Source organism: Neovison vison, chromosome 13 (assembly GCF_020171115.1).
Source record: "Neovison vison isolate M4711 chromosome 13, ASM_NN_V1, whole genome shotgun sequence".
Taxonomy (NCBI): domain Eukaryota; kingdom Metazoa; phylum Chordata; class Mammalia; order Carnivora; family Mustelidae; genus Neogale; species Neogale vison.
The window spans coordinates 85521502-85547815 of NC_058103.1; the positions used below are offsets into that span (position 1 = coordinate 85521502).

Consider the following 26314-nt stretch of genomic DNA (forward strand, 5'->3'; position numbering starts at 1 on the left):
CTCCCCCTCTCCACCTGGCCTCTAGGGTCCAGGAACAGCTGCAGAGTGTCCAGGCACAGTGGACCAGAGTCCAGGAAAGGAGCGAGCAGAAGAGGAGGCGGTTGCTGGCTTCCCTCCAGCTGCAGGTGAGGCGGCCAGCCCAGGTGGACGAGGCCTCCCGGGAGGAGGGCCTAGGAGGCGCCTGCTGCGTGAACACTCGTGCACAATGCAGAGCCCTTTATGGTTTGCAAAGCACCTTCCCACATGTTCTGTTCTGCCACCGACTCCCATAGTCCCTCTTGTAGGACATGTGTTACGGTTCGGATTTTTACAGGCTGAGGCCATACTGTTGAGGCAGGACTGAACAAAGTCCTGATAAACTTTCTTGGCCTCCCTCATTTGGCGACTCCCGTTGCCCATCATTTTGGGTCACACTCTGGGCTCACGCTTGGGCCATGGGCACCCACCGCAGACCTCGGCTCTGTCAGAGACTTGTTCAGCCCCCATGGGGACTCAGAGCTGTGCCGGTCCACAGGCCTCCTGTGGCATAAGCCTATTAGGAGAGAGAAATGTCCATATGTGATCTGAGGTGGCCTGAGTGGTGGGGACTGACCAAGGGTTCCTGTTATCTGGGCACAGGACACCATTGGGAGACCCCAGGCTGTCCCTCCCCAGACCTCCTCTTGCTGTGAGGAGAACATTTCCCTCCCCATCTCCACTTTCCTGTCCCCACTTGTGAGTGGTAACCCAGGCCCCACCTTACACACTGTGTCCTGCTCTTTCCCAGGGGGTCCGTGAGACCCCTCTCTCTAGAGGTCCATGCATCAGCCCTTCCCCCTGGCTCATGAGACCCATTTTCTCCTGGTTCTTGGGCAGGAATGGCAGCAGGATGTGGCAGGTCTGGTGCTGTGGATAGAGGAGAAGGGGCTGAGGGCAGCGGAGGAGCCTTGCCGAGAGCCCAGCGACATCCTGCAGCAAGCCGCATGGCATGAAGCCGCCAAGCGTGAGCTGCTGGCCTCCTCTGGGCACGTGGAGGGCCTGCAGCAGGTGGGGGTGCTAGACAGAGGGTGCAGGGCTCATGCCTCTTCAAATCCCCAGCCCAGCTGGATGGCCTGTTTTCATGGAACAAACTTGCCGAAGGAAGACTCAATCTCAGTCACCTCAGAATTAGGATCCCCCAGCTTCCTCCTCCACTCTGCTGGATACCCCTCTGTCTTGGTGCCCAAACTAGCCCAGAACGTTCCCTTCATGTCTTCCCACCATCCCCACCCCACCCCCGGCTCTCAGGGCAGCTCCAGCACCTGCCACTTCCTCCTGAACAAAGCCTTCCCGTCTGCTGCGGGCTCACCCTGCTCACCTCGAGGGCACCAGCCCAGAGCCCGCCCACCGCTGCCTACAGATCGGGGGCTTCAGGAAATGCTTGAGCCCTTGCAGCCTGGAGAACACAACCTGTAGCAGACTACCCCTCCCCCCACCTCTGCCATCTGGGTCCCGCCTGCTGTGGCCCCTCGTGGAAAAGCAACTTGACACAATTCCCTCCATCTTTGTGTCTACTCCAGGCGGGGAGACGGCTGCTGAGCGACGGGCACTGTGCCGGGGAAGCTGTGCAGGCCAGCCTTCAGGGCCTGAGTAGCAAGTGGAAAGAGTTGAAGAACAAGCTGGCCCGGCGGGGGGACCGGCTCCAGCAGACTAGACAGCTTCTGGGGCTGCTGCAGGTCTGCTGAAGAGAGGCCCAGGGCACAGGAGGGAGACTGAGGCTTTGCTGGGCCAGGATGGGGAAGGGGAACAGGCAGGACAGACAGGGGCAGGGAGGAGTCTGGGGTATTCTGCTAACTCTGGAGGGGCCCTGGGGAGTCCTGCCGTCTTGAGAGGCCTCTGGCTGATGGCAAGTGGGGCCTGGCTCTGACAGTTTAGAATTGTCTCCTGTGTGCCCAGGGTGTAGTCGGCACAGCTGGGATACCTATGGAGGAAGAAGCATGAGGGGATGGGAGCGTTCATGAGGCTCTGGGGGGTGGGGCGGGTGGGAGGTGGACAGTGAGACTCTGGGGTCCTCAGTAGGTCCTCGGCGAATCTGGTAAGCGGCAAGCAGTATGGTCTCGGAGTCCAAAAACTTGCAAACCTGTGCTACAGAGCCTGATGCAGGACCCTGCACTCTCCCCAGGATGCCAAGGAGAAGATGAAGCAGCTGGAGAGGAGCCTGCAAAGCGCAGAAACAGGGCAGGACCTGGGTTCAAGCCGGGAGTTACAGAAATGGCACGGCCAACTGGAAAGCGAGAGCCAGGCACTGGCCAGCAAAATGGCTGCCCTCGTCTCCCAGGCCCACCAGGGGCTTACTTCCCAGACCATTGTGGAGGAGACCCAGAAATACCTACAGAGGTACCCACCTGCTTGTTCCATCTTCACCCCACTCTATGCTACCCCCCACCCCATGAACGTGAGGACAGTTTACCCAGTGAGGCCAGCAGTGGCATCGACACGAACTACTTGTCCAAATCTCCTTCCCTTATAAGGAGGGTCATTCCCGGGATAGGAAGGCCAGAGACCCCAATTCTAGGCATCCTCAGTACCCCATAATCTGAAGTCAAGCAGGTTATCTGGGTGAAATGTTTCCAGCTGCTTCACCATTATCAGATGAGGCTCTCCCCTGTCCTCTGCTTCGTTCCTCATGGGTCCCTCGCTGGACTGTGAGAAGCCCTGAGGGCCTCCCCCCCTCCCCACCGACTGTTTCCACTGTCTACCATGTCTTCTGCCTTCACCCAGGTTCAAGTCTCTGCAGGGACCTCTGGCCGCCCGGCGCCTACAGCTGCAGGCCTCAGTGGAGCTGCATGAGTTCTACCAACTGAGCAACCTGGAGCTCACTTGGGTGGCTGAGCGCATGGCCAGAGTCGGCTCCACCCAGTGCTTGAACCGTGCCCAGAGCCTTTGCCACAAGCACAAGGTAGTCACCCCCTGTTCCTCCCAGGATCCCTGACCTCCCACTCTGAGATCTTAGAAACCTTCTGTCACTAACAGGGTGACCCTATTCCCAAGTCTCTGCCCCCAGTTATTCTCTGCCCAGTTTTGCCCCAGTGGGGTCTAGAGCCGCATGCACGGCTCTGTTGCAGGGGCCCAGTGCCTAAGGGAAGCCCAGAGGCAGCAGTCCCCATCCCATTCTGTGGCAGGAGCTGGGGGCGGAGATGAGAGCCCACCAGGGACAGGTACAGCACGTGCTGGGTTCCGGACAGAGCCTCGCAACCTCGGGGCACCCCGAAGCCTCACGTGTCCTGGAGCAATGCCAGAAGCTGGAGGGCTGCTGGGCCGAGCTGGAGCGGACGTGGGAGGCACAGGCCCAGTGCCTGCAGCAGGCTGTGGCTCTCCAACAGGTGGGACACAGAGAGCCCCCGGGGTCTGTGAGGGAGGTCTGCAAGAGCTGGGCCTCTCAGGGGGGCGGGTCAGTTGGCAGAACCCCGGCCCAGAAGCTGGCAAGTCCCCAACAGGCACAGAATCCTTTGCACGGGCTGCTGGAAAGCCTAGTGCGATGTCCCCAAGGGTTGGTGGAGGGTCCCAGCTGACATCATCAAGGTGAGGTGGCCTCATTCCTGGCAGTGTTTTCTGGCTGCATCGGAGCTGGAGGACTGGGTAAAGGAAAAGCAGCCTCTGGTGGACAGTGAGGACTGTGGTGGAGATGAAGCAGCCACCTCCAGGCTCATCAAGAAGAACCAGGTACCATGTCCCGGGCAGCCTGCACACAGCCTGCCCTGGGGAGACGATGAGCCACTAGGAGAGGTCTATCATGCTCGCCAAGGGCACATTCTCCTTCCCAGGGGCACAGAGCCCTGTTGTTTCTTCCTGAAGACACAGCCAACTCCTTTCCTGACAACCCCCAAGTCTGGCAGGGCCCCCTGCCCATCCCCAGGGCTCCCCTCCTTCAGAGACAGCTCTTTGAAGAACTCTGCCTCCTTCTTTAGTTTCCTGACCCATTGACACCCCTGTGGGCTCAGGATTTCCCTGCCTTCTTCCTCTCTTGCCCCAGCACCTTCTCCCATGTCTTCCTCAGGGTTCTTCCTTCCACACTTTTTTTTTTTAAGATTTTTATTTATTTATTTGATAGAGCAAGATCACAATTAGGCAGAGAGGCAGGCAGAGAGAGAGAGATGGGGAAGCAGGCTCCCTGCTGAGCTGAGAGCCAGATGTGGGGCTCCATCCCAGGACCCTGAGATCATGACCTGAGCTGAAGGCAGAGGCTTAAACCACTGAGCCACCTAGGTGCCCTCTTCCTTCCACACTTTGAATGTCACCCTTTGAATTAACCAAATGCCCTCTTGAAACCTACCTCCCCTAGCAAGCATTCCCCCACCACAGTTAAAGGGAGGGAGGCCCAGTGCATCCTCCTCCTGGGCTCAGACTCTCAGGACCTCATAGCCTTGAACCCCACAGCAGCCCTGGTTCCGGCTGGCAGTGACGCGTCCTCTTGTCTGGACGTGGTTTCCGTAGAGCCCTCATGGTCGGTGTTTCCACGTCCTGGGATGGAGGACTCTCAGCCATTTGTGCGGAGCATGCCTGGGGCCGTGCCCTTGTGGGGCTTCAGTGTCCCAGACATCCTGGGCAGCTCACTTAACCCCAGCCATTGCTGTCTTCTGTATTGTCTGGGTCTAGTGCAGTATGTCCTGCGTCCTCCCTCCCCCGGCCCCAGTTACCCAGCACCTAACCTCTCTTACTAAATAGTGAGTCCTCTGAGGACACGGTAAGAACTCCACGAGCATTGGGTGGGTGGATGTTGGATGCATGGCTGGGCAGATGGGGTGGGGATGAATGGACGGGTGGATCAGTGGGTATGTAGATGGGCAGATGGTTGAGTCTGAGCATCCATGGCTAAAGGGAAGGGTGGGGAAGATGCGTGTGTGGGTGAAGGAGCCATCCAGTCTGCCCCGGGCCTGGGTCGGTGTGTGCTGGCAGGCCCTACAGCAGGAACTGGCCCTCTGCTGGAGCTCCATGGAGAAGCTTGACCAGAGGGCGCAAATCCTCGCTGGCCCCGGGGCTCCGGAGCACCTGCGCGTGGTACGGGAGAGGCTCTGGGAGCAGCTGCGGGCACTGCGGGAACAGGCAGCCACACGGTAAGGGGGCGCTGTACTCACTCTGGGTCTGGCGGGGCCTAGCCATGGTTGACCGTTCCCATGCCGTGACCCTGAGCTGGAAGGAAAGCCTGGCCCCCCAGCCCATAGAGATGTGTCAGAGGAGCCCTTGCTGGGGGTTACTCCCCTCCTTCCATCAAGTCCGCAGCAAGGCCCGCTGGGCGAGAGCTCAGCCCCCAGCTCCCTGCTCCCAGCTCCCATTGCTTCCCTGCATATGAGCCCACTGCCCTGCACATGAGCCCACTGCCCTGCACTGCCCTCCTTGGCTTACTTCTCCCTGAATCCAGAACCACAGGCTTGCACAGAGACCACGAATAAGCTCCTTCAGGTTCCCCACTTCCGCTGGGCCCACTTTCCCCAGGGGAGTGGGCAGCCAACCTGTGGGAACCATGGGCTGTCCCCACAGGGGCCGAGAGCTGGAGGGGACTCTGAAGCTGCATGAGTTCATAGGGGAGGCTGAGGAGCTGCGGACCTGGCTGGCTAGCCAGAAGCAGGCGGCTGGGCTGGGGGAAAGCCTCGGAGAAGACCATGAGCACATCCTGGTGAGCAGAATAGGGCTGGGAGGACACCCTCAGGGAGAAGGCGGGGGAGAGGGGCAGTGGGCTGGCCCAAAGGACTGTGGAGGAGAGGGCTGTGGGAGTCATGAGTGCTGGCCAAGGACAGGCCTTCTGAGGAGGTGTAGGCAACGGGGGCTGCCCCACCCCTCGTTGCCCAATCAGGAGGCCCCAGCTTCCCAAGCTGCTTGCTGCCTTCCTGGGGGGTCACTCTGTCACCCACTGCCCTCTTGTCCTCAGCACCTCTGCACTGAGTTCACAAGGTTTCAGCAGCGAGTGGAGCTGGGTGCCCGGCGGGTGGCGGCCTGCCGGCAGCTGGCAGAGAGCCTGCAGGAGCTCGGGCACAGGGCCGCACCTGATGCCCGGCAGACGCAGCAGCACCTGCAGTGAGTGCCCAGTGGGCTAGGCCGGGGTGCTGGCTTGGGGGAGTGAGCTGTGCAGGCAGCTCCTGGGGTGTTCAGAGAGGGCAGGCTGCTCTGAGGGCCACACTAGCTCTGTCTGCCTGCAAGGATTCTGGAGAGGGCACTGGCCCCAGGGAGGCTGAGCCATCTCCTGGTGACCGCAGACTGTGAAGGGAGGCAAGTCTGGGTGTGCAGATCAGGGACGCCTGCCCGGACCCCCAGGGACACTTTTCCAAACTCCTGGCTCCCAGGACTTGGGGAAGGAGCTGTGTAAAGACGGTCTAGCTGCCACCTGGCTGGCATGGGTCCCCCCCCACCCCCAATCCCAGCCTGCGGGCTCTGAGGCCAGGCCTGACTTGTCCATGACCCCTGGCATGGAGCCTGGCCTGGTGGAAGCCTTAGAAGCTCAGTGAGAGTTGGCTGAGCACACTGAGGAATGGAGAGAAGATGCAGCTCCTGCCCTTGAATGTTTATAAGCTGATTGACATTTGTGACTGGAATACACAAGAGGGAAGAAGGAGCACAAAGCTTAGATATCAAGGGCTGAGCATGACAGCGGTGATGGACTGAATTCATGGTAAAGCTGGAAAGGCTCCAGGCAGGCCCTGAGGCAGGAAAGGGGTTCCAAAGGGGAGCTCTGGGCCAGTCCTGGATGCAGCCCGGAAAGGACAAGGGCTGACAGGACGAGCCAAGTGTGGAATGAGAGTCTGGGCCAATGGCTGACATCCTGTTGGTCTTCCACACCAGGGCTGCCTGGTCGGAGCTGTGGGAGCTGACCCAGGCCCGAGGCCACCAGCTGCAAGATGCCGAGGTCACCCTCAGAGTACACAGAGATCTGTTGGAAGCCCTCATGCAGGTCCAGGTACGAGCCCAAGGGGAGGAAGGGGATTCTTTCTAGAAGGGGACATACCCCCAGTTCGGTGTTGCACCCTTATTCCTGACAGCCTTGGCCATCTCCTCTTCTCAGGAGAAAGCCACAAGCCTCCCCAGTGAGGTGGCCCCAGACCTGCGTGGGCTGGAGGCTCAGCTGAGGAGACACGAAGAGCTGGAGCATGAGCTCAGGGGCGCTGGGCAGCAGGTGAGCCAGTCTGGCTGCCTCTCCCACCCTCGCCCCCCTCCCCACCCCCCCCCACCCCATGCCTCCACTGGCCCCCTTGAGCCTTGTCTATCTCTTCTTCTGGGTTTCCTGCACTCACCCAGGGCCTCCCACTGGGCCTACTGGGCATGGCAGGGCTTGGCTGGAGGAGCGTTCTATGGGATAGGCAGGCCCTTCAGCCTCCAGGAAGACGTGACTCCCCCCCCCCCCGCCACCCCGTCTCCTCTCCCTGCCCCCAGCTGCAGGAACTGCTAGAGGCTGCAAGTGCAGTTCAGAGGCTGGGGCCGGGGCCCCAGGCCCAGGCTGTGCAGCGGAGGCAGGAGGCTCTGGGGCAGGCCTGGGAAGCCCTGAAGCTACATGTGGAGCAGCACAGGACGCGGCTGGAGCGGGCATGCCTCCTGGCCCGTTTCCACAGAGCGGTGAGGGCTCTGTCCTCTTGGGCTGTATGCGTGTACATGCGTGTGCGTGCATGTGTGTGTATGTGTGTGTGTGTGTTGCCATGCACATGCGTGTGCTATTGAGGCCCTTCAGCTCTGGAGGGAAACCCAATGTGGACATGAGTTAGAGGAACACGGGTACGTCTAGAGGTCTGTCACAGGTCCGTCTGTCTGTCAGGGCACTGAGTGCGTGGGACACAGCAGGGACTCCTTAGGTTTGAGTCAACACAAGCCCAGGTGAGTAACAGAGCAGTCAGGAGACAGGGGTCCCAGCGAGGCCTGGGGAGGAAAAGCAGCCCGTAACTGGAGAGTCACATGTTCTGGACAGTGACCTCAGGATAAGCTAGCATCTGTTGAACATCTGTGTCTCACTGTCTACTGGGGTCCATGGATGGAGAGAGAAGGGTGATGAAGAAGCTAGATGGACTTGGTTGTCCTCAGGGAGCCTCTCTAGATGAGGGGACAAGCCTCAAACTCCAGAAGTCAGATTGGGATGGGGACCCTGGCCACAGGCTGTCTCGGAAGTCCCCGGAGCCACTGCCTGGTAAACCAGGAGGCCCAAACTCTGACCCTGCAAAAAGAATTGATCTGGGGATCTGCCTCTGCTACTGTCCAGCAGCGTGAGCTTGAGCAAGGCCTCTGTCTGTGAGTCCTCTCTCATACACACTGTGCCGTTGACCGTTCTTCACCTCGGCAATGAGGTGTTTGGACAAGGATCCAAGGTCCCTTCAGCTCTCATGCTGTGTACACCGATCTGAAGACAGTGTGCAAGTGTTAAAGCAGAAATCTCCCGAAGACAAGGTGAGCAGCGAGGTGTCACAGTGTCAGAGAAGCCTTCATGAGGCAAAAGAGGCCCTGGACCCTGCAGAGCAGGTGAGCTGGGGAGAGACGGAAGGGGGAGGAGAAGGAGCTTATAAGCAGGAGGGGTACCAGAAGCAAAGGGTGAGGAGCCTCGCTGAGGGGGACGAGGAGCCTGGCAAATGGGCACACTTCATGAACCTGGAAAGATGAGGTTGGATGACAGCAGAGGAACCTGGTGACAAAATGCCCCTGAGCCTCAGCGGAAGCTGTGCCCTGGAACGGTTAGTCTGCTGTGCGAGTGGACACGGGCGGGCTGGAGTTGGGCCTCGGAGCCCGGCTCTCTGCTGCCCAGCCCAGCCCTCACCCAGCTCTCTCCCTGGGTCTCCTGGGGCCGCAGGTGCAGGACTACACCTCCTGGGCGGCCGCTGTATGGTGGGAGCTGCAGGGACAAGAGGGCTCCCAGGAGCCCAGCCATGGCCTTCCCACACTACTCAGCAGCCACCGGCAGCTCCGGGCAGAGCTGGAGGCCCGGGAGGAGCTGCACCAGAGGGCCTCGCAGCTGGGCCAGCAGGCGCTCGTGGCTGTAGTAGGGACACCCATCAAGGAGGTGGGCCCCTTTCTCCGGCGCCCCCCCCACCTGCCCTGACCTCATCTGAACCCCATACCTCACACCCTGCCCCGTTGTACCACGCTGGCCTCTCGTCAGGGGCTTCCCTCAAGATCAGCTGCCAGCTTGTCCAGGCGGCTCTCCCCAGGCTTCCCACGTGTCTGTCCCCAGGTCCGGGAAGGGCTGCGAGCCCTGCGGGATGAACGGGAGCGGGTGTTCCAGGCCTGGGAGCAGAAGGAAGAGAAGCTGCAGGCCATGCAGCGGGAGCAGCTCTTCCTCAGAAAGTGTGGTCACCTGGACCAGATCCTCACGGTCCAGGAGGCAGGTCCTCCCCCTGCCCCACCACACACATCCCCATGCGCCCGCTTCTCCCTTTCTCCTCTACTCCCTACTTGCTTCCTTGCCTCCTGGGACTCAGCTTTTTTCCTTGATGGGAGGCCCAAAGACTGGGCACAGCCTCAGTGCACATGGCTACAAATGGGGGTCGGGGGGCCCAGCTGTTTCTGGACAGTTCCTGATGGCCTATTTGACTTCTCCATGGGCTGATCCAGATCTCCCTGAAAACTGGTGCACTGGGGAGCTCAGTGGAAGAGGTAGAGCAGTTGATCCGCAAACACAAGACTTTCCAGAATGTTCTGACTGCCCAAGATGAGAAGGTAAGAGGCTCAGAGAGAACTGGGCATGGTCAGAAATTGGGGGATGGGGGAGGGAAGAGGGTGGAGTCTGGGGACTTTGGAGAGTTCTGAGTGGGGAACATGGAGCGCTTGGTGTGCCTGCACGGGTAATATCGGAGTACGGGGACCGCCTGTGGCTCTAGAGGTGCCTGGCTGGGGCTGACTGAGCAGAAGTGGGTATGTGGCTCAAGAGGAGGGCCATGCTTCAGGGACACCAGAGCCACTTGGCTCCCCATGACATGGTCACAGGGGAGCTGTGGGTTTGGTTCTGGCTTGCTGGGAGGACCAGCTGAGAGAGAAGGGCCATGCTGGGCTGAGGGAAGGGCTTTCTTGTGGGCCAGCCTCCCGTCGTGGGAGAATAGGAGACTGTGACCCTGACCCTCCCCCCACCAGGAGGCAGCCCTATGTGAGCAAGCGAAGACACTTGGGGGCCCCATCGTGCAGGATCGGCTCCACACAGTTTTAGAGCATCGGGCTCAAGTGAAGGACCTGGCAGAGAGCCGGGGACAAGCCTTGCACACCTGTCTCCTGATGAGTGGCTTCGCCAGGGCTGTGACCCAGGTCGGAGGGCCAACCCCAACCCCGTGCCTTCTGCTTGGGCCACATTTTACAGGGTACCAATAACCTTCACCTTCCCACACTCCTTCAGGCCTCACCACACCCCTGTGATGAGGACACTGAAGTCTGGAAGGTTCAGTGGATTTCCCAGGGGCCTTGCTTGCACCCAGAACATTTGATTCAAAGACACTGTGAACAGAGATCCTGCTGCTTCCTGAGCCCATAAGGGCTAGGTTAGAGAGAACCAGGGAGGCAGAGGGAGGGAGCCAAGTATCCTGGGACTAGGCCAACTTTCCCTCCAGAGGCCCTGCCCAGCCCTACCCTGTGGCTGGGGGCAGGGCCAGGCCTGGAGCATGTCTTCCTGGGCTAGAAGCACTGGATGACATCTATCCAGCTTGACTTCACCCCATCCTGGGGGGCAACAGTCCACTCCCTGGGCACAGCTGAGAGTGAGTGCGTGGGACATCCCTGGGGACTGAAGCAGAACTGGCATAATGGGATTCATGACCCCAACCCCCACCAGGCCCAGGACTGGATTGAGGAGCGAGTCCGGCAGCTGAGAGAGCCAATCCCTCCTGGGGACCTGAAAGATAAACTGAGGCTCCTGCGAAAACACCAGGCCTTCGAGGCTGAGATCCAGGCCCACGAGGAGGTCATAACCTCTGTCACCAAGGTAACAGGCCCTCGGCCCCAGTCCTACTCCAAAGTGTGGGCTCTTGGGTGACCAAGGAGGAGGGTTTCAGGCAGGGGGAGGGGTGACAGGCAGGCAAGATCTGTGGGTGTTCTATCTCCCAGGATGGTGAGGCTCTCCTGGCACAGAGCCCCCCTCGGGCAGGAGAAGTCTCCCAGAGGCTGCAGGATCTGCAGGAACACTGGCGGAAGCTGAGGCAGGCAGTAGCTCTCCGGGGCCAGGACCTGGAGGACAGGTGGAAGTTTCTGGAGTTCCTGCAGAGAGCTGACCTTACAGATGCCTGGATCCAGGAGATGGTGAGACCCAGCCGGGCAGGGACAGAGCTGGGGGTAAGGCTTCGGGGCTGAGAGATGGGGACAAGGACAGGCCTGCTGCTCCCCAGCTCCCTGACAGGCGGGAGCCCCAGTAGACAGTTGCCCCAACACTGCTCCGAGAGCTGGTTGCCCTGGTGCTGGGGCTCAGAGCGCCATCCCAGACCCTCACTCCTTGGCCTCTGCAGGAGGCGATGGTGAACGTGGGTGAGCTGGGCCAGGACCTTGAGCACTGTCTGCAGCTCCGCAAGCGTCTCCGGAAGCTCCCAGGAGTCTGGGCCGAGGTATGGGGTCGGAGGGAGGAGGGGGAGACACGGTCAACCTGTCCCCCTGGGGGGACAGAACTGCTCAGAATAGTGAGACAGCATGGGTCGGGGGAGGGCTCCAGCCACTGCCCCGGGCTCACTACGTGCATGTGCTTAGGCAGCCCTCTCATCTCGCCAAGTCGTAGTTCCTACGTCTTTAAAATGGGGATAATGCTGGCTTCCTAGGTAAGAGAGCCAGCTTGAGTGGTGGTGGTCACATGAATTGGTACTTGTGCTGAAACTGCCGGGAACTGTCCTCCCCACCACACACACACAGTTGCACATGTGCAGAAACTGACATACTCTGAATCAAACCCGTGGTCGAGTCTGCAGTTAGCATGTCCATTCTGTGCCCCAGTCATATAAGGTTTTACCCTCAGGGGAAGCTGGGGGAAGGGATTGTGCGGCTTCTCTATACTATTTTTATTGTTATTGTTGTTGCTACGATTTTGCAATTTCCTGTGCATCTATAATTATTTCAAAATTTTTTAAAAAAAGATACACATGTGCCTGGATGGAGTGGACAATCCAACCGAAAACTCCAGCAGCCCAGAACCTTCATTCAGCTTCTCGGCTTCTTCTCACCACACCCCCACACACACCCCCCAAATCTCTTTCCTGTACTCTAGATGAAAGAAATGGGACAAATGTAGTCACAGTCAGGTGTTAGAGACCAAACACGCTCCCTTCCTCCATCCAGTGTCAGCACATACGATTTCTAGAAGGCCGAGGTTCTCGCCCAGAGCTCCCCTTTGGTACTGGTGGAATTCACAGCCTCCCTGCCGGGTGCTGTGGTAGAGGGAGCACCAGAGAGACTCAAAGAGGAGGGCTCAGCTCCTGGGCCTGCCACACGCCAGTCGTGGTAGCCTCTGGCTCTGCTCTGGTGCATGCAGAAGGAGAGTGAGCCCCTCCCCTGCCCAGCTCAGCTGAGACCCTTCCTCAGAAGCGCTTGGGGAATTTTAACCAGCTCTCTGAATATGAGCTGCTGCTACTGTGGGCAGGATCCCTGCACTCCCTCCTGCGGCTGGGGACCCCGCCCAGTGGACCCATAAGCCCCTCTCACTAACAACCCCCACCCAGGACACATAGGGGTGCAGACGCTCCTGCACCAGGAGATCCCAGCTCGCCATTTCATTCCACCACTTGCTTTGCTTTGCTTGTCCATTCTTATTCTCAACTCTTCTCTGTGCTTTCTTATCACTTGCTTTCCCGAGCAATTTAACACACCGCTCCTCATCTTCTCTTGGGCTGAGGCAGACCCTCCATGGACTGTGACTGCCCGGGTGCCCTCACCCTTCACCCCCACAGGACACCGTGGATAGCATCCACATCAGGAGCATCAGTGACTTGTCCCTGAAGCTCGAGAACCTGGATCCTGAGCAAGTCAAGACCATCCACAAGCGGCGACAGCAGCTGAACAGCAGGCCAGTCCCCGACGGGAACACCGTGGGTCTAGGGGAGGGGACTGGAGGGCCATCTCTGACTCAGCCTTATGCCTTCCTTCCCAGATGGAAGAGTTTCCGTGGCAACCTACTCTGGTACCAGCAGCAGCTTGAGGGGGCCCTGGAGATACATACATTGTCCCGAGAGCTGGATGGCGTCACTGAGCAGATTGGGGAGAAGGTAAGTAGCAAAAGACTGTGGCAGCTGGGGGGGGGGGGGGGCGAGGCATTCACCCAGAGTTTCCCTTGCATCTTGCACCCCCTTCTCTTCAGCTTGGGTAGTGGAGGTAGATGCTTCTAGGGGTCCTTCAGGGCTAGGGAGAGGGGTCTGCGAGGGGCTCTCTCGCTATTGACTCTGGGCCCGAGAAGCCCCCATTACAGGCTTGGAGGCTGGCCCACCTGGCTTCTAGAAACACTGTGGGTCAAGAAGCCAGAGCGCAGCTCCCCCACATACTCTTCGGTCTCTGGTCCCTGAGCATGGCCAGAGCGCACAGGTGTTTGGCCCCAGAGCATGTCAGCAACCACTGAGAAACGTGGGCTAAACGCTGGCAGGGAGGTGGGGGGCATGTGAAGAAGTTGTCTGCCCCCTCACCACCCAAGAAGTCCCATGCGACACAGATGGTGCCCTGTTCTGAGCGTGAAGGGGCTCTTGCCTCACTCTTCTTACTCCTCTGTTCCCTGCCCCCAGCCAGCCAGGCCTGGCTCTCTGTCCACGCTCAGTTCCCCCCAAAGAAATGAGAGACCACTGAGACATGGTATGTGGAAGCAGCACACAGAGATGACGGGGTTAGAAGAAACTCCATCCCCTGGTCTCTCCTGGGAATTGTTCTTCACAGAAGGAAGGGACCTTGGTCAGCAGAGGGCTCGGGGAAGGGAATCAGGTGGGGTACTTGGTTCTCACACAGAAACCCCATGGCTGGTGACCCCTCAGCAGTGAGCAGGGAGCTGCAGAAAAGGCGAAACCAGTAAGGCTACATTCCTTCCCAGGCTGCCCTGGTCCAGGCCCTGGACTATGGGAAAGATCAAGAGAGCTTGCAGAGGCTGATCCGGAAACACAAGGAGTTGGAGCAGGAAATAGGCCTCCTCCAGGCCCAGGTGGAGGTACACCTCATCTGGGGGATGCTGGGCAGGCCACAGAGGGCAGGAGGCCTTCTAGACCAGGGGAGCCAGCATACTCCATTGAGCAGTATGCCCCCTAGAGGCCAGGGGCCTCCCTCAGCTGGGGCTCCCCTGACTACCACCTACCTCCCTGCCCCAGCTCCTGAGCCCAGCTTTCCCCACAGTCCCTAGAGCGGGCGGTGGGCCGCGTCTGCCAAAGAAGCCCTGGGACAGCCCACCGCCTCAGCAGCAAGCAGCGGGAGGTGAAAGACAGTTGGTGGCAGCTCTGGAGGGGGGCCCAGAAGCGGTAAGGACCCCTGGGCCTTTTTCCTCACAGACTGAGTCCTGGGAGCCTCTCTGTCTCTCCCCCTCCCCTTAACCCTGGTCTCCCCTGAGAACATTTTTCCACCCTTCGAATAACCATTGATACTGTCCCCCTATTAATCCCCAGCCCTGGGCCCTTGTCTGGCCAAGGGGATTCGGAGAGCATTGGTGTGGGTGTGAGGGAAGTAGGGGCTCGGAGGCTCCAGGGCTAGCTGATGAACCCTTCGGGCAGGAGGGAGTCCCTGGAGGCCTTATATGAAGCTCAGAGTCTGCAGGCCGAGCTGCGGCACTTGTCGGTCTGGGCCCAGGGGCTGCGGGCAGAGATGGAGGCCCAAAGCACCCCGAGCAGCCCTGCGGAGGCCCGGCGCAGGCTGGAGGAGCACCAGGAGCTCAAGGTGAGGGCCGGACCCTGGGACCTCATTTTGCCTCTGCCCTGTCACAACTTTCTCTGAGCCCTTCCTCCCTCACCTGCCCGGGCCTCTGTCCTCTTCCACCTACCCACTCCGCTGTGTTCTACCTCACGCCTCCTCCCTTGCATGGAGGGAGCCCTGGCCTCGGGGGTCTGAGGCCCATCTTATGACAGGCTGAGCTGGACTTGAGGACAAATCGCATCAGCCTGGCCCGAAGCACCGGGCAGCGACTGCTTGCAGCAGGGCACCCAGCTCCCCCCGACCTCCGCCAGGCCCTGGCTGGCTTAGACCAGGAGCTGAACAGCCTGGAAAGGTCCTGGCAGGACCACCAGCTCCAGCTGCAGCAGGCCTTGGAGCTTCAGGTAGGCAGCATCCATCCTGCCCTCCCTTAACCCCACCGGCCCCTGGTCAAAGCCAAACCCCGAGGCCACTGTTCCGAGGCTTTGCCCGGTGCCCAGCGCCCAGCTGGCCCACAGCAAGTCCTGCCGGCTGTGCACGTGTTCTTTCGAGCCAAGGTCTTGGTTTCTCCTTGCCCTGGTTTCTCCTCAGGACACCCACAGACTCACTCCACCTACACCGAGGGGAGCCTCTGCTCACTTCCTTTTGCCTTTTCCTTTCTTGACAGCTGGTTCTGAGTTCCGTGGAGCAGATGGAAAGTTGGCTCTGCAGCCAGGAGGCCTGCCCCACTAGCAAGGGTCTCGGGGTGGGTGCTGACCCAGGTTTTACCAAAGCAGTGGCAAGTGCTGTCTGAGCTCCCCAGGCCCTGGGGGCAGGGGAGGGCTCCCCATCCTCTACCATCTGCAGCCCTGAAGCCTTCACCCCTCCATGTTTGTGGTTCTCCTGCACCTGGTGCTCAGCCCCACAGGGAATGTCCCGGGAACTGAGAGGGTGGGCGTGCATCCTTTGACCTGTTCTTGCTTCCTTCCCACGACTTCTTACCTCTGTCCTCCTCATGTCCCTCCCCCAAGGTTTGCTCTTCCAGCTACCATCCCAACCCCTGTGGCCGGCGAGCCTGACTCAGGGGCGGGTCTTAGAAAAATCAGGGGCCAGCTGGTTCCTTGCTGACACAGTCTTACCAGAATGCAGAGGTGGGGGTATTCCTGTTGGGTGAAATAGCTCCATGTGCCCTGAAAATTATGACCCTGACACCATCCTCAGTACCTTCCCTGGCTAAGAATCACTGTCCTAAAGCCAAACGCAGCCCTGAGACCTCAGAGGGATGAGTTTGGGCAGAGGGCTCATCATGTGGGTGAGTGTGGGTGGCATGGCCGGCAGAGAGATTGGGATGGGAGGGGCAGCTCCACGGATGGTAGTGGCTTCTCTGCTCCTGCCAGGACTCTTGGGCCGCTGCAGAGACCCTCCTGAGGAAGCACGAGGTGCTGGAGCGGGGCCTGGAGGCTCAGGCTGAAAAGATGAGCACGCTGGAGGCCGCGGCCCACAGGCTGCACCAGGCTGGGTACCCCGAGGCCCAGGGTGCCCTGGGTCGGTGCCAGGCCATGCTCCTGAGGTACATCTGGTTCTGGGCTGTGGGTGGGGTGGTGCAGCAAACTCCCCAGCGTTTTCCGGGGGCTGAGGTCGATGCCAAGCACCCCTGCTGGCCCAGCATGTGGCCCCCCAGGGGAGATGAAAGGGAGTTGTACCAAGAAACGTGTCCCAGGAAACTGAAGAAGGGGCGACCTAATGGAAGGGCTGGGCCAGAACCCAGTGGTTAAGTGTCCATGAGCCAGTGTCCTGAGTTCCTGTGCTGCCCCCTTGTGGTGGGATTTGGGGCACTTGCCTCACAGAGTTTCAGGTCTACAAGGATGGGGTAACAATGCCTGCCTCTTCAGGTAGTGGAGGATTGAGAAGGTACCCTTGATGTCTTAGCACAGTGCCTGCCACTCGGGCAGGTCGGCACATTTCTCACGCCCATTTAGATGAACCCAGCACAGCTCATGAGACACCAGGCTCTTCCTTTTTTCCTCCTAAAAGCCCGTCCAGTTCAGCTAAATCATCCAGCTTCTCAGACTTTTAGAGCCAGATGGATGTGGCCAAAAGCCGGCTCTCAGACTGGCAGGGGTCTCTGCCTTTTCCAGAGAACCCACTGGGGTCCACAGTGCTTGTCAGCCCTTGTGCAGGCCCTCTGACAGGGGGAGGCCTGGGCCCTTTGCTCCTGTTCCTTGCTCGTGGGACCCCCACCTGGCTACCAGGAGGCCTTTGATGGACACATGACAAATGCTGGTTTGCTGGTCTCTGTCAGTGCCCTCCCCTCGTGACCCCTGATCACCTTAGATGGTTTCTGGTGGTCTGACTTGCCCCTGGGACAGTGCCACCGTGACCCCTCCCCTTTGGGCTTCTGGCATCCTCTGGGGAGGCAGCAGTTCCCATTCCACCAAGCCTCACTGCACCTCCACCCCCACACCCTTTAGTAGCCCCAGCAGGAGGAGAGAAGTTTCCACTCAATGCTGGTGTGGAGACGACAGGGATGTGGGCAGTGTTAGAGTTTTGTTCCTATTTATTTTTTAGATCACAGGTCTAATCTCTCTTTTTGTGCGTACAGCAATGTATTTGATACACTGGTACAGAGATACACACACACACACACACACACATATTTGGGTGGGTACCCGCTCAGAGTCCTTCCTAAGGGTAGTGCATGATCCAAACTAGTGGTTTGGACACTGTACTAGTTGGCTACTGTGGCCATGACAAAATCCCACAGACTAGTGGCTTCAATGCCAGAAACGTGTTTTCTCACAGTGCTGGAGGCTGGAAGCCCTCAATCCAGACGCTGACAGGGTGGGTTTGTCCTGAGGCCCCTCTCCTTGGCTTACAGTCCTCCCCTGGGCTTACAGTCCTCCCCTCTCCTCACATGGTCATCCCTGCATGTGCGTGACACCTGACATGGCCGCTTGGGGGCGCTCTGAGCAGCTCATTTTAACTTCTTTAAAACCCTGTCCTCTGATTCAGTCCCACTGTGAGGTACTGGGAATGAGGACTTCAACTTAAAAATGTGGGGGGACACACGTCAGCCCCTGATAGGCACTAGTGAAGAGGGGGAGTAGAAGTTCTCTCCTTTCAGAGGGAGCCCCGGGCTCCAGGCATACTGGTCCAGAAGAAGGGCCGTGGCCATGGGGAGGTATGTGCACGCCCCTGGAACAGCTCCAGGTCCGGTGAGGGGACCTGAGGGCCCATGAGACCCTCCTTCTGGCAGGAAAGAGGCACTGGTAGAGCGAGCCAGGACCCGTCGCCGCCAGCTAGAGGAGCTCCAGCAGCTGCAGACTTTCCTGCAGGATTCCTTTGAGGTTCCCCTGGGTTGGGGGGTGGTAGTGGTTGTGGGGGGAAAGAAGAGGCCAGCCTTCTTCGGGGCAGCCCAGAGGTTCGGGGGTAGGGGGAGAGCCCAAGGCAGCTGGGCCTGGTCCTCTGCGTATGTGCAGGTGGCCACGTGGCTGAGGCAGAAGCACTCGGTGGCCCTGGAAGAGGGCTGGAGGGACCCTGCTCTGCTGCAGGCCCAGCTGTGGAAGCAACGGAGTCTCCAGTCTGAGCTAGACTCAAATGTCCACCACCAACAAAGGCTGCAAAAGGTGAGGGGACAGTCCTGCAGGCCAGAGAGTGTGGGGAGACCCAGCAGAGCCCTGGCCAGGGCTCTGATCCGGAGTCTCGGATGACTGACACTTATCTAGTCCTTTCTGTACACAGGCCCTATGCCCAACACCCAAGGGGAGAGAAAAACAGTAGCTTTCCTGGGGCACCCTCTCCAAAAATAGTGCCTTTTCAGTCACGTATTGACGGGATAGTTTTTAAAGCCATCTTGGATGGACACGAGGGGACAGAGAAAGGCCACAGTGAGCAGGCCTGTGTGTAAAGGAGCCAAAGTGTAGCATCTTTGAAATTTACCCTCTCCCACCTACAGAGGGCAGGACCTGACCCCAGGCTGGCTCCCTCGAGCATGAGGTGTCCTGCTAAAAATGTTTGATGTTTGATCTCGCTTAAACAAAATAACTGTTGTTCTCTCCATTCTATGGAGAAGGAAAATGAGCTCAGAGAGGTTCAAGAATTCGCCCAGGTCACACAGTGAGCTCACAGGCTGGGGGTGGAGCCCGCACAGGTTCATGGGCACCAGCCATCCTAAGTCCTAGTGGTGTTCCCTGTGTGGCTGTAGGAGGGACAGAGGCTGTTGCAGGAGGGCCACCCAGCCTCAGAGACCATCCGGGAGCGGCTGCGGGAGCTGGGGGAGCTCTGGGACGAGCTGCAGGCCAACAGCCGGAGGAAGGCAGCCATGCTGCAGGTGGTTTGTGAGGTGGGCTCTGTGTGCCAGGGGACAGGCCAGAGGCGGCTGGGGGGGGGGGTGGTTCTAGGCCTCTCCCCCTTGTGCCCACCTCACATTCTGCCCTAGGCCCTGCATCTCCGGCGGAGAGTGGAGGAACTAGAGAGCTGGCTAGAGCCTGTGGAGGTTGAGCTGAGAGCCCCTGTCAGGGACCAGGACCAGCCTGGGCTAGACAAGCTCCTGGGGGCACAGGGAGAGCTGGAGGCCACCATGGAAGGGCAGGCCAGGCAGGCACAGTGGCTGTGGGGCCAGGCCCAGGTCCTTACAGGGGAAGGCCTCTGCCTCGTCCAAGATGTGAAAGACCAGGCCCTGCAGCTGCTTCGGAGGTAGATCGACCTATGTGCCTCCTGCTTGCCCCCCTCCCTCCCTGCCCTCCAGCTTGTCTCCTCCGGGCCACCCCCTGCCCCCACGATGAGGGGCGCTGAGTGGGTGAGCGCTGGGTCACCGTCTGGCCCCCACCCCTGACTGTCCCGTCCCCACCCTCCACCATTGCAGGTTTGAGTGCCTGAGGGAACCCCTGCGGGAGCGCAGAGCTGCCCTGGAGACCCGGAGCCGCCTCCTGCAGTTCTTCAGGGATGCCGATGACGAGATGGCATGGGTGCGGGAGAAGCTGCCTCTGGCCACCACCCAGGACTGTGGACAGAGCCTGAGTGCTGTGCGACAGCTGCAGGAGAAGCACCAGGTGTGGGTCTGCTCACCCTGAACCTCAGATCAGTCACTAGTCCCAGCCAGCCAGGGGTGCTGGGAGCTCTCCACCTCTGGGGGGCTTTGAGGGCATCCCAGGTTCTTTGTGGGCCAGGAAAGGGAAGGCTTTGGGGGCAGATCTGCGGGATCCTGTAAGGCTTCCAGCACGACTCTGGGTCCCCTGAGGTGGGTCTTCCCCTGAGGTGGGTCTTTCTCCCACTCCCCAGAACCTGGAGAATGAGATAAGTAGCCACGAGGCTCTGACCAAGGCCGTGGTGGCCGAGGGACACCAGCTGGCACAGGCCGGGCCCTTCACCACAGAGGCTGCCGCCCGGGTGCAGCAGCTGGAGAGTGCCGTGGGCGGCCTGCGGGCAGAGGCCACTCGGAGGCGGCTGCAGCTGCAGCAGGCTCAGGAGGCCCAGCAGTTCCTGATGGAGGTGAGGGGCTGAGGCGGGCACAGCTGGGCCTGAGGAAACCCAGAGTGTAGGCGGCATTCTGGGCTCTCTGTGCGTCCCCTCTTCCCTCAGCTAAGCGCTCTTCTGCGCCCCACCCTCGGAGCGGGTCCTTCTCTGCAAGCCGCCCAGAGCCCTGGATTGGGTGTGATTTTGTTTTGTTGTCTCTTCTAAACCGGTGGTTCTCAGTCATTGCCTTCCAGCAGAACCACCTGCAAGCTTTACGAAATGCAGATACTGAGGTTCCATTCCAGATCAGATCAGAATCTTCGGGGTTGAGGGCCAGGCACGGGGAGCAGGGAAGCTCTGGGGGACTCCCACATGCAGCCAGGGTGCGAACCACAGCTCGAGACCTCAAGGCTGTGCGTGCCCCAAGCTGGGAGCCCCAGAGGCCATGACCCAGGGAAGACTGCTCTCCCTGCACTTCCAGCTCCGGGAGGCAGAAGCCTGGCTGGAAGAACGGGGCTGTGTCCTGGAGCTCAAGGATGTTGGCCAGAGTGCAGAGGCCATGCGTGCCTTTCTGCGGCGGCTGGAGGCCACCCAGAGAGACCTAAAGGCGTTCGGCTTGCGCATTGAGAGCCTGCAGCAGACGGCAGCCCTCCTGGAGAGCAGGCAGAACCCGGAAAGGTGTGGGAGAGCCCTGCCCACGTAGGGAGGCGCAGGGAGGGCTCTCCCTTCAGAGGCAGGCATGTGAGGCTGTTTGGGCCTAGAAAGGAAAGACTTCAGCCAGGTTGTCCTTCTTGCCACAGCGGCAGGGCACTGGCCCGGATGCAGGCAGTGAGGGAGGCCTACTCAGGGCTGCTGCTGAGGGCGGACGGCAGGCGGCAAGGCTTGTGGGAGCAGCTACAGCTCCACCAGCTGGAACGGGAGGCCCTACTTCTCGAGGCCTGGCTGGCCAGCAAGGCTGCCACGGCTGAGTCGCAGGACCACGGGCAGGACCTGGAGGCTGTCACGGTGAGTCTCTCCTGAGCAAGCCTGGGGTCAAGTAGATGGAGGCCAAGCCAGGGCACAGGAGGTGTGTGTTTGGGCGAGAGGGAGGCGAGGGTGAGAGCCGAAGGGAAGAGGGGCATGCTCTGGGCGGATCCCCATGGTGCCAGAGCCAGAGTCAAGGGATGTCTGCTCCTGCCTCGTCCAGTCTGGGTGGGGCAGGGGGTGGTGGTGGGAGGGGAACGACTTCAGACAGTGCCAACCCTTTGCAAGCTGCTAGACGTCACCTCCTTGCCCTTCTCTCCCCGCAGATGTTGGAAGAGAAGTTTGATACTTTCAGAAAGGAAGCTCAGAGCCTGGGACAGGCCAAGGTGCAGGCCCTGAGGGAGCTGGCAGACTCCCTGGAACGGATGGCACCCAGGTGCACTCCCCAGATTCAAGCCCAGAGGAGTCGCATCGAGGCCGCTTGGGAGAGGCTGGAGAGGGCAATAAAAGCCCGCATCCTGGTAAGTGCCCCCCTAGGCCAGGTGAGGGGCAGCCAAGGAGCAGGAGCATCGATGCCTTCTGCCTGGGTCGGAGGCCTGTAGGCCAGCCTGGGGTATGCGTAGGAGCATGGGGGTGTGGGCATGAGTGTGTGTGTGTGTGTGTGTGTGTGCACGTGTGCACGCGGCGAGAGGGGGCTGCCTTTGATTCCCAGCACTAGGCAGATGGGGACTCCCAAATCCTTGCACCTTCACCTCCCCCCACCCCAGCTCTCTCCAGCAATTTTCATTCTTGATGGCACAGTTCCTCCTCCAGGGAGAAACAGAAAGCCAGTCTGGCCAGCTTCCAAACCCCTCGGAGCCTCCCCTAAACACAGGCCTGGGCTCTGAAACCACCCACAGTATTGATCTGTCCTCCCCCACATGCACTTAACAGTTTCCTTTGCTGCACCCCTCCATTCTCTGAGCTGCCATGCCCTGTGCAGATGGGCTCCATGTTGCTCCCTGACCTGTGTTCTCAGCTGGAGCTGCTGGTTTTCTTTAACACAGGCTGCTCCCCAAGTCCCTGACAGCCCAGGCAGCCTCCTGAGCTGACCCTCCCCTCCTAGCCAGTCCTCCCAGAAACCAAAGCCCTCCTTCCTAGGGACCCATCCCCCATGCTTTAAAGCCTCCATTTCTGCCTTTCTTGTGATTTGTAACCAAAGATCCCCTCATCACATGGTGCCCCCGAGACCCTATCCCCTCATCTGTAACATCACACACTCATTGAGCACCTGCCACATCTAGGACATTCTCTGTACCTGGTGGTGACGAATCACCGAGCCCCATGGTCCTCATTATTTAAAGGGAGGCGGCCCACAAGGCCACATCTCTAGAGAGAAAGACCCTAGGAATGAGCTTAAGCAAGAGCAGACCTTCGTCCCTCTCCCAGAGCCTGGCCATAGCCCGGGAGGTCCGGGGCTTTGAGCAGGCAGCGGCTGAGCTCCAGGAATGGATGCAAGAGAAGGCCACCCAGATGGTGAGAGATATCTGTGACCATAGCCCGTCATCAGTGCAGACCTTGCAGCAACAGCACAGGGGCCTGGAGGTGAGGGCCCCAAGATCTCCCTGCAGGTCGGGGGACCCCCCCAGAGGGGAGAAGGGAAGGCCTTCCTAGCCTGGGAGTTCTTACGTGGGGTACATGTGGAACACAGTGGAGCTGGCTTGGGAAATCCTGGGAAAGAGGACCCCCCCACTCCACACAGAGAGGCCGGGGTGCTCCCAGAATGAGGGGCATGCATCAAGTTGTGTTGGGGGAGGCCTGATCAGGTATTCTGGTGGCAGCGGGACCTGGCAGCTATGGAGAAGGAGGTGGCCCGGGTGCAGATGGAGGCCTGCCGGCTGGGCCAGCTTTACCCTGCAGCTCAGGAGGGCTTGTGCAAGCAGCTGGCCAGGGTGGAGGAGGCCTGGGCGACCCTGGACATGAAGGCTCAGGAGCAGGGTCGGCAGCTGGAGCAGGCTGCCCAGGGCCATGCCTTCCTCAGTTGCTGTCGGGAACTGCTGTAGGTGACATCCCGCCCCGGTGTTGGCCCATCTCTGCCCTGCTGGGTGGGGGTCACCCCAGCTCTTTGGGGAGCCGGTCTCCCCTTCCCCGGGTTCACCTCAGGCCCTGCTTCTTGAGGCTGCTCTCCCAGGCCTGATGGCAGCTTCATCTCCTTGCCCGCAGAGCATGGGCTCAGGAGAAGAAAGCTCTGGTCTCTTCCGAGGAGCTGGCCGGGGACATGATGGGGGCTGAGCGGCTCCTGGTGCAGCAGGCGGAGCTGGGGCAGGAACTCCAGGAGCCTTGCCTTCGCGCCCACGATGTACAGCAGGAAGGTCGGCAGCTGATAGACAGCGGCCATTTCATGTCTCTGGAGGTAGGAGCACAAAAGGGATGGAGCCCGACTGCCCAAGGCCTTGGAACCCCTAGCAGAAATCTCAGCCCTCAGGAGAAGGCAGGCAAGGAGCAGAGAGAGAGAGGCCAAGAAGGGAAGGGGAGGGTCTGGGCTTTCCCTGGAGCCCTCTGCTGGCCCCTCCAGGCCTCCTCTGCCTCAGTGCTTCCTCTGGAGCATCTGACCCAGAGCATCCCTTCCCACCAGGTGGCAGCGTGTCTGCGGGAGCTAGAAGGGCAGCTGCAGGCACTCACGGAGGCCTGCACCCTGCGCCAGGAGCGCTGCGAGGAGAACTGGGGCCTGCAGAAGCTACGGCAGGAGCTGGACGGGGCCGAGGCTTGGCTGGCCTCCCGGGAGGTTCTACTGCTGGACCCCAACTATGGGGTGAGCCCAGTCTCCCCCACCCCATTAGCCAGCTACACCGACTGGCAGCTGTGGCCAAGGGCAGGTCCTGCTGTTCCTCAGCTCCCTACCCGCTAAACCGCTTTGCAGACCCTGAGGGGAGGCTCTTGGCACTCCCTGGAGCTGGTTTCACCCTGGCTGGCTTCTCCCCAGCACACTGTGTCCGACGTGCAGCTGCTACTCTGCAGACACCAGGACTTAGAGAAGTTGCTGGCAGCCCAGGAAGAGAAGTTTGCCCGGCTACAGAGGAAGGCAGGGGTGAGAGGAGGCTGGGTGAGGGTCCATCAGCAGCTAGGGGCCTGAGGGTGGGGGGCGGGGAGGGGCAGGAGCAAGCTGAGAAAGGAGCTGCCCCATGCCCCATGCACTGAGCCCACGGCTGACCCCTCGGTCAGCCTCTGGATGGAGCTGATTCTTTGCCAGGCCAGCTGCAGGGCCCTGTTACCCTCCGACCCGGGAAAGGCTGGAGTCCCACTGTGGACTAGGATGACGGGGAAGTGTCTTAAGCCAGCTAAAGCAGGAACAGATGAAAGAATCATGAGGCAGGGGTTCTCTCTAGGGAAAAGGATTCGGGGAAGAGAGGTGACCTGACCTGGCTCACCTCACTCCCCTCTCAAAGGTGGACCGGAAGCTGCTGCAGCAAGTGACAGGGCTGGAGCCCAGGAGTGCTGGCCACAGGCTCACATCCCCCAAGCAGAGGCCCTTTGGAAGCTGGTGGCCAGGAGTACAACTGGCGGAGACAAGGGACCTGCAGCCAGGTGTCCCCATTGGACAACCCATACCCTCTGCCACCACGGTCTCCCTGGAACCTGTGGCCCGGCAGCAGGAGCCCAGTGGGGCTGGGGCCATGGGGGTAAGGCCCACACCCTGCAGCCAGCACTGAGCCCCGGGGTGGGGGGCACTGGACCTAGGAGCCAAGAGTCCACGGGAATGAAGTAATCAGAGAGGGGAAGATTGCTAGCCCACCTCTCAGAGGGGGCCTCTCCTCTGTTTCTGGATGTTTCCTGCGCCCCATCTTGCCCTTTCAGGATGCTAAGGGTTCCCCCACCATGGAGGGATTTTTGGAGTTCCAGCAGCAGCTCCGGTCTGCCGAGAGGCAGGTAAGTATGAGAAGGTTCCTTCTCCAGGCAGCTCTCTTCCACAGAACAGCTTGGGCTCAGAAGGGCCACCAGGGCCTGGAGTCTTGACATGGTGGCTAATCCCCTACCCCCGTTCTTAAGACAGTTTCATTCTCTTTATTTAAGTAATCTCTACACCCAGCGCGGGGTTCAAATTCACAACCCAGCCCTGAGAGCAAGAGTCAAACACACTATTGGCTGAGCCAGCTGGTGTCCCAGGACAGTTTCCTTCTTAAGCTACCCCAGAGCTTCCCCACCCCAGGCTGGAGGATGGGACCCTCCTCCTCCTCCTCCTCTTCCTGGTTTCCCAGCACCTCATTCCCAGGCTCCCTTGGGCCAGTCCAGCACTTGGCCTTGGAGCCTCTGGTGACACACAGGTCTTCGCAAGGCCAGGCTCCAGCCTCCCCTCCACACCCAGCTGGTACAGCCTCCCCACCTTCTCCCCACAGCCCTGCTTGAGCCCCTGGGATGGCTGCCATGGGACCCTAAGAGGTAGCTCCCTCAGCCTCTTCTGGGACAAGAGGACAGCAGCAGAGGTACTGGGAGTGGAAAACATGGAAGACAGAGGACAGGGAAGAGCGGACATGGCCGTGGTGACCCCTCTCATGTCTTCTCAGAATATGGCCCCGGTGGCCACCCTTGACCTCAGAGGAGCCCAGTGCGAGAGGCCGGGGCACCAGCATGGCAGGAAACACGCCTTCTCCTTAAGGTGAGGGCCATGTAGAGAAGGAGACAACAGCCCAGGGCCATACTGACCCAGCAGGCACAGCCTCCGAAGAGCAGCCCAGGGGCTGGAGGCAGGGGTCCCCTTGGCCAAGAATTTTGACCCCTGGCTCCCTGGGTGGCAGGCTGAGCAGCAGGGTGGAGATGCCCTGGGCAGCACCATCAGAAGGGCAGGCCGAGAGCGGGATTCCAGCCCTGAGCAGCACAGCTGGTAAGCACTGGGGGAACCTGGGGAGGGACTTGGGGTACTGAGTCCCTGTGCCCCCGGCTGCTGTTTCAGGCATCCTCAGAAGTGCCATATCTATGGGCGCCTGGGTGGCTCAGTGGGTTAAGCCGCTGCCTTCGGCTCAGGTCATGATCTCAGGGTCCTGGGATCAAGTCCCGCATCGGGCTCTCTGCTCAGAAGGGAGCCTGCTTCCTCCTCTCTCTCTCTGCCTGCCTCTCTGCCTACTTGTGATCTCTCTCTGTCAAATAAATAAATAAAATCTTAAAAAAAAAAAAAAAAAAAAAGAAG

The 26314-nt window shown here is 60.0% G+C and overlaps 1 protein-coding gene across 1 annotated transcript in view; it reads left to right on the forward strand.

Moving 5' to 3' along the window:
- Positions 1-26314, forward strand: part of SPTBN5 (spectrin beta, non-erythrocytic 5) — a gene marked incomplete at its 3' end in the record, with an annotated part of 44890 nt that overhangs the window by 17147 nt on the left and 1429 nt on the right. The window contains exons 19-65 of the mRNA XM_044232368.1: positions 26-125; positions 856-1026; positions 1539-1694; positions 2141-2355; positions 2740-2917; positions 3141-3341; positions 3565-3681; positions 4915-5072; positions 5497-5632; positions 5885-6030; positions 6793-6907; positions 7013-7123; positions 7381-7560; positions 8777-8986; positions 9158-9307; positions 9538-9642; positions 10054-10221; positions 10742-10891; positions 11014-11205; positions 11409-11504; positions 12834-12949; positions 13034-13148; positions 13955-14068; positions 14251-14372; positions 14622-14784; positions 14973-15161; positions 15425-15502; positions 16134-16306; positions 17993-18083; positions 18216-18362; positions 18941-19078; positions 19175-19431; positions 19601-19787; positions 20017-20226; positions 20672-20868; positions 20991-21195; positions 21480-21674; positions 22582-22737; positions 22974-23191; positions 23356-23545; positions 23768-23944; positions 24116-24220; positions 24579-24719; positions 24988-25059; positions 25527-25613; positions 25695-25786; positions 25926-26011. Of these exons, the coding sequence (XP_044088303.1) occupies positions 26-125; positions 856-1026; positions 1539-1694; positions 2141-2355; positions 2740-2917; positions 3141-3341; positions 3565-3681; positions 4915-5072; positions 5497-5632; positions 5885-6030; positions 6793-6907; positions 7013-7123; positions 7381-7560; positions 8777-8986; positions 9158-9307; positions 9538-9642; positions 10054-10221; positions 10742-10891; positions 11014-11205; positions 11409-11504; positions 12834-12949; positions 13034-13148; positions 13955-14068; positions 14251-14372; positions 14622-14784; positions 14973-15161; positions 15425-15502; positions 16134-16306; positions 17993-18083; positions 18216-18362; positions 18941-19078; positions 19175-19431; positions 19601-19787; positions 20017-20226; positions 20672-20868; positions 20991-21195; positions 21480-21674; positions 22582-22737; positions 22974-23191; positions 23356-23545; positions 23768-23944; positions 24116-24220; positions 24579-24719; positions 24988-25059; positions 25527-25613; positions 25695-25786; positions 25926-26011 (7076 nt within the window). The remainder of the gene's footprint in view (positions 1-25; positions 126-855; positions 1027-1538; positions 1695-2140; positions 2356-2739; positions 2918-3140; positions 3342-3564; positions 3682-4914; positions 5073-5496; positions 5633-5884; positions 6031-6792; positions 6908-7012; positions 7124-7380; positions 7561-8776; positions 8987-9157; positions 9308-9537; positions 9643-10053; positions 10222-10741; positions 10892-11013; positions 11206-11408; positions 11505-12833; positions 12950-13033; positions 13149-13954; positions 14069-14250; positions 14373-14621; positions 14785-14972; positions 15162-15424; positions 15503-16133; positions 16307-17992; positions 18084-18215; positions 18363-18940; positions 19079-19174; positions 19432-19600; positions 19788-20016; positions 20227-20671; positions 20869-20990; positions 21196-21479; positions 21675-22581; positions 22738-22973; positions 23192-23355; positions 23546-23767; positions 23945-24115; positions 24221-24578; positions 24720-24987; positions 25060-25526; positions 25614-25694; positions 25787-25925; positions 26012-26314) is intronic.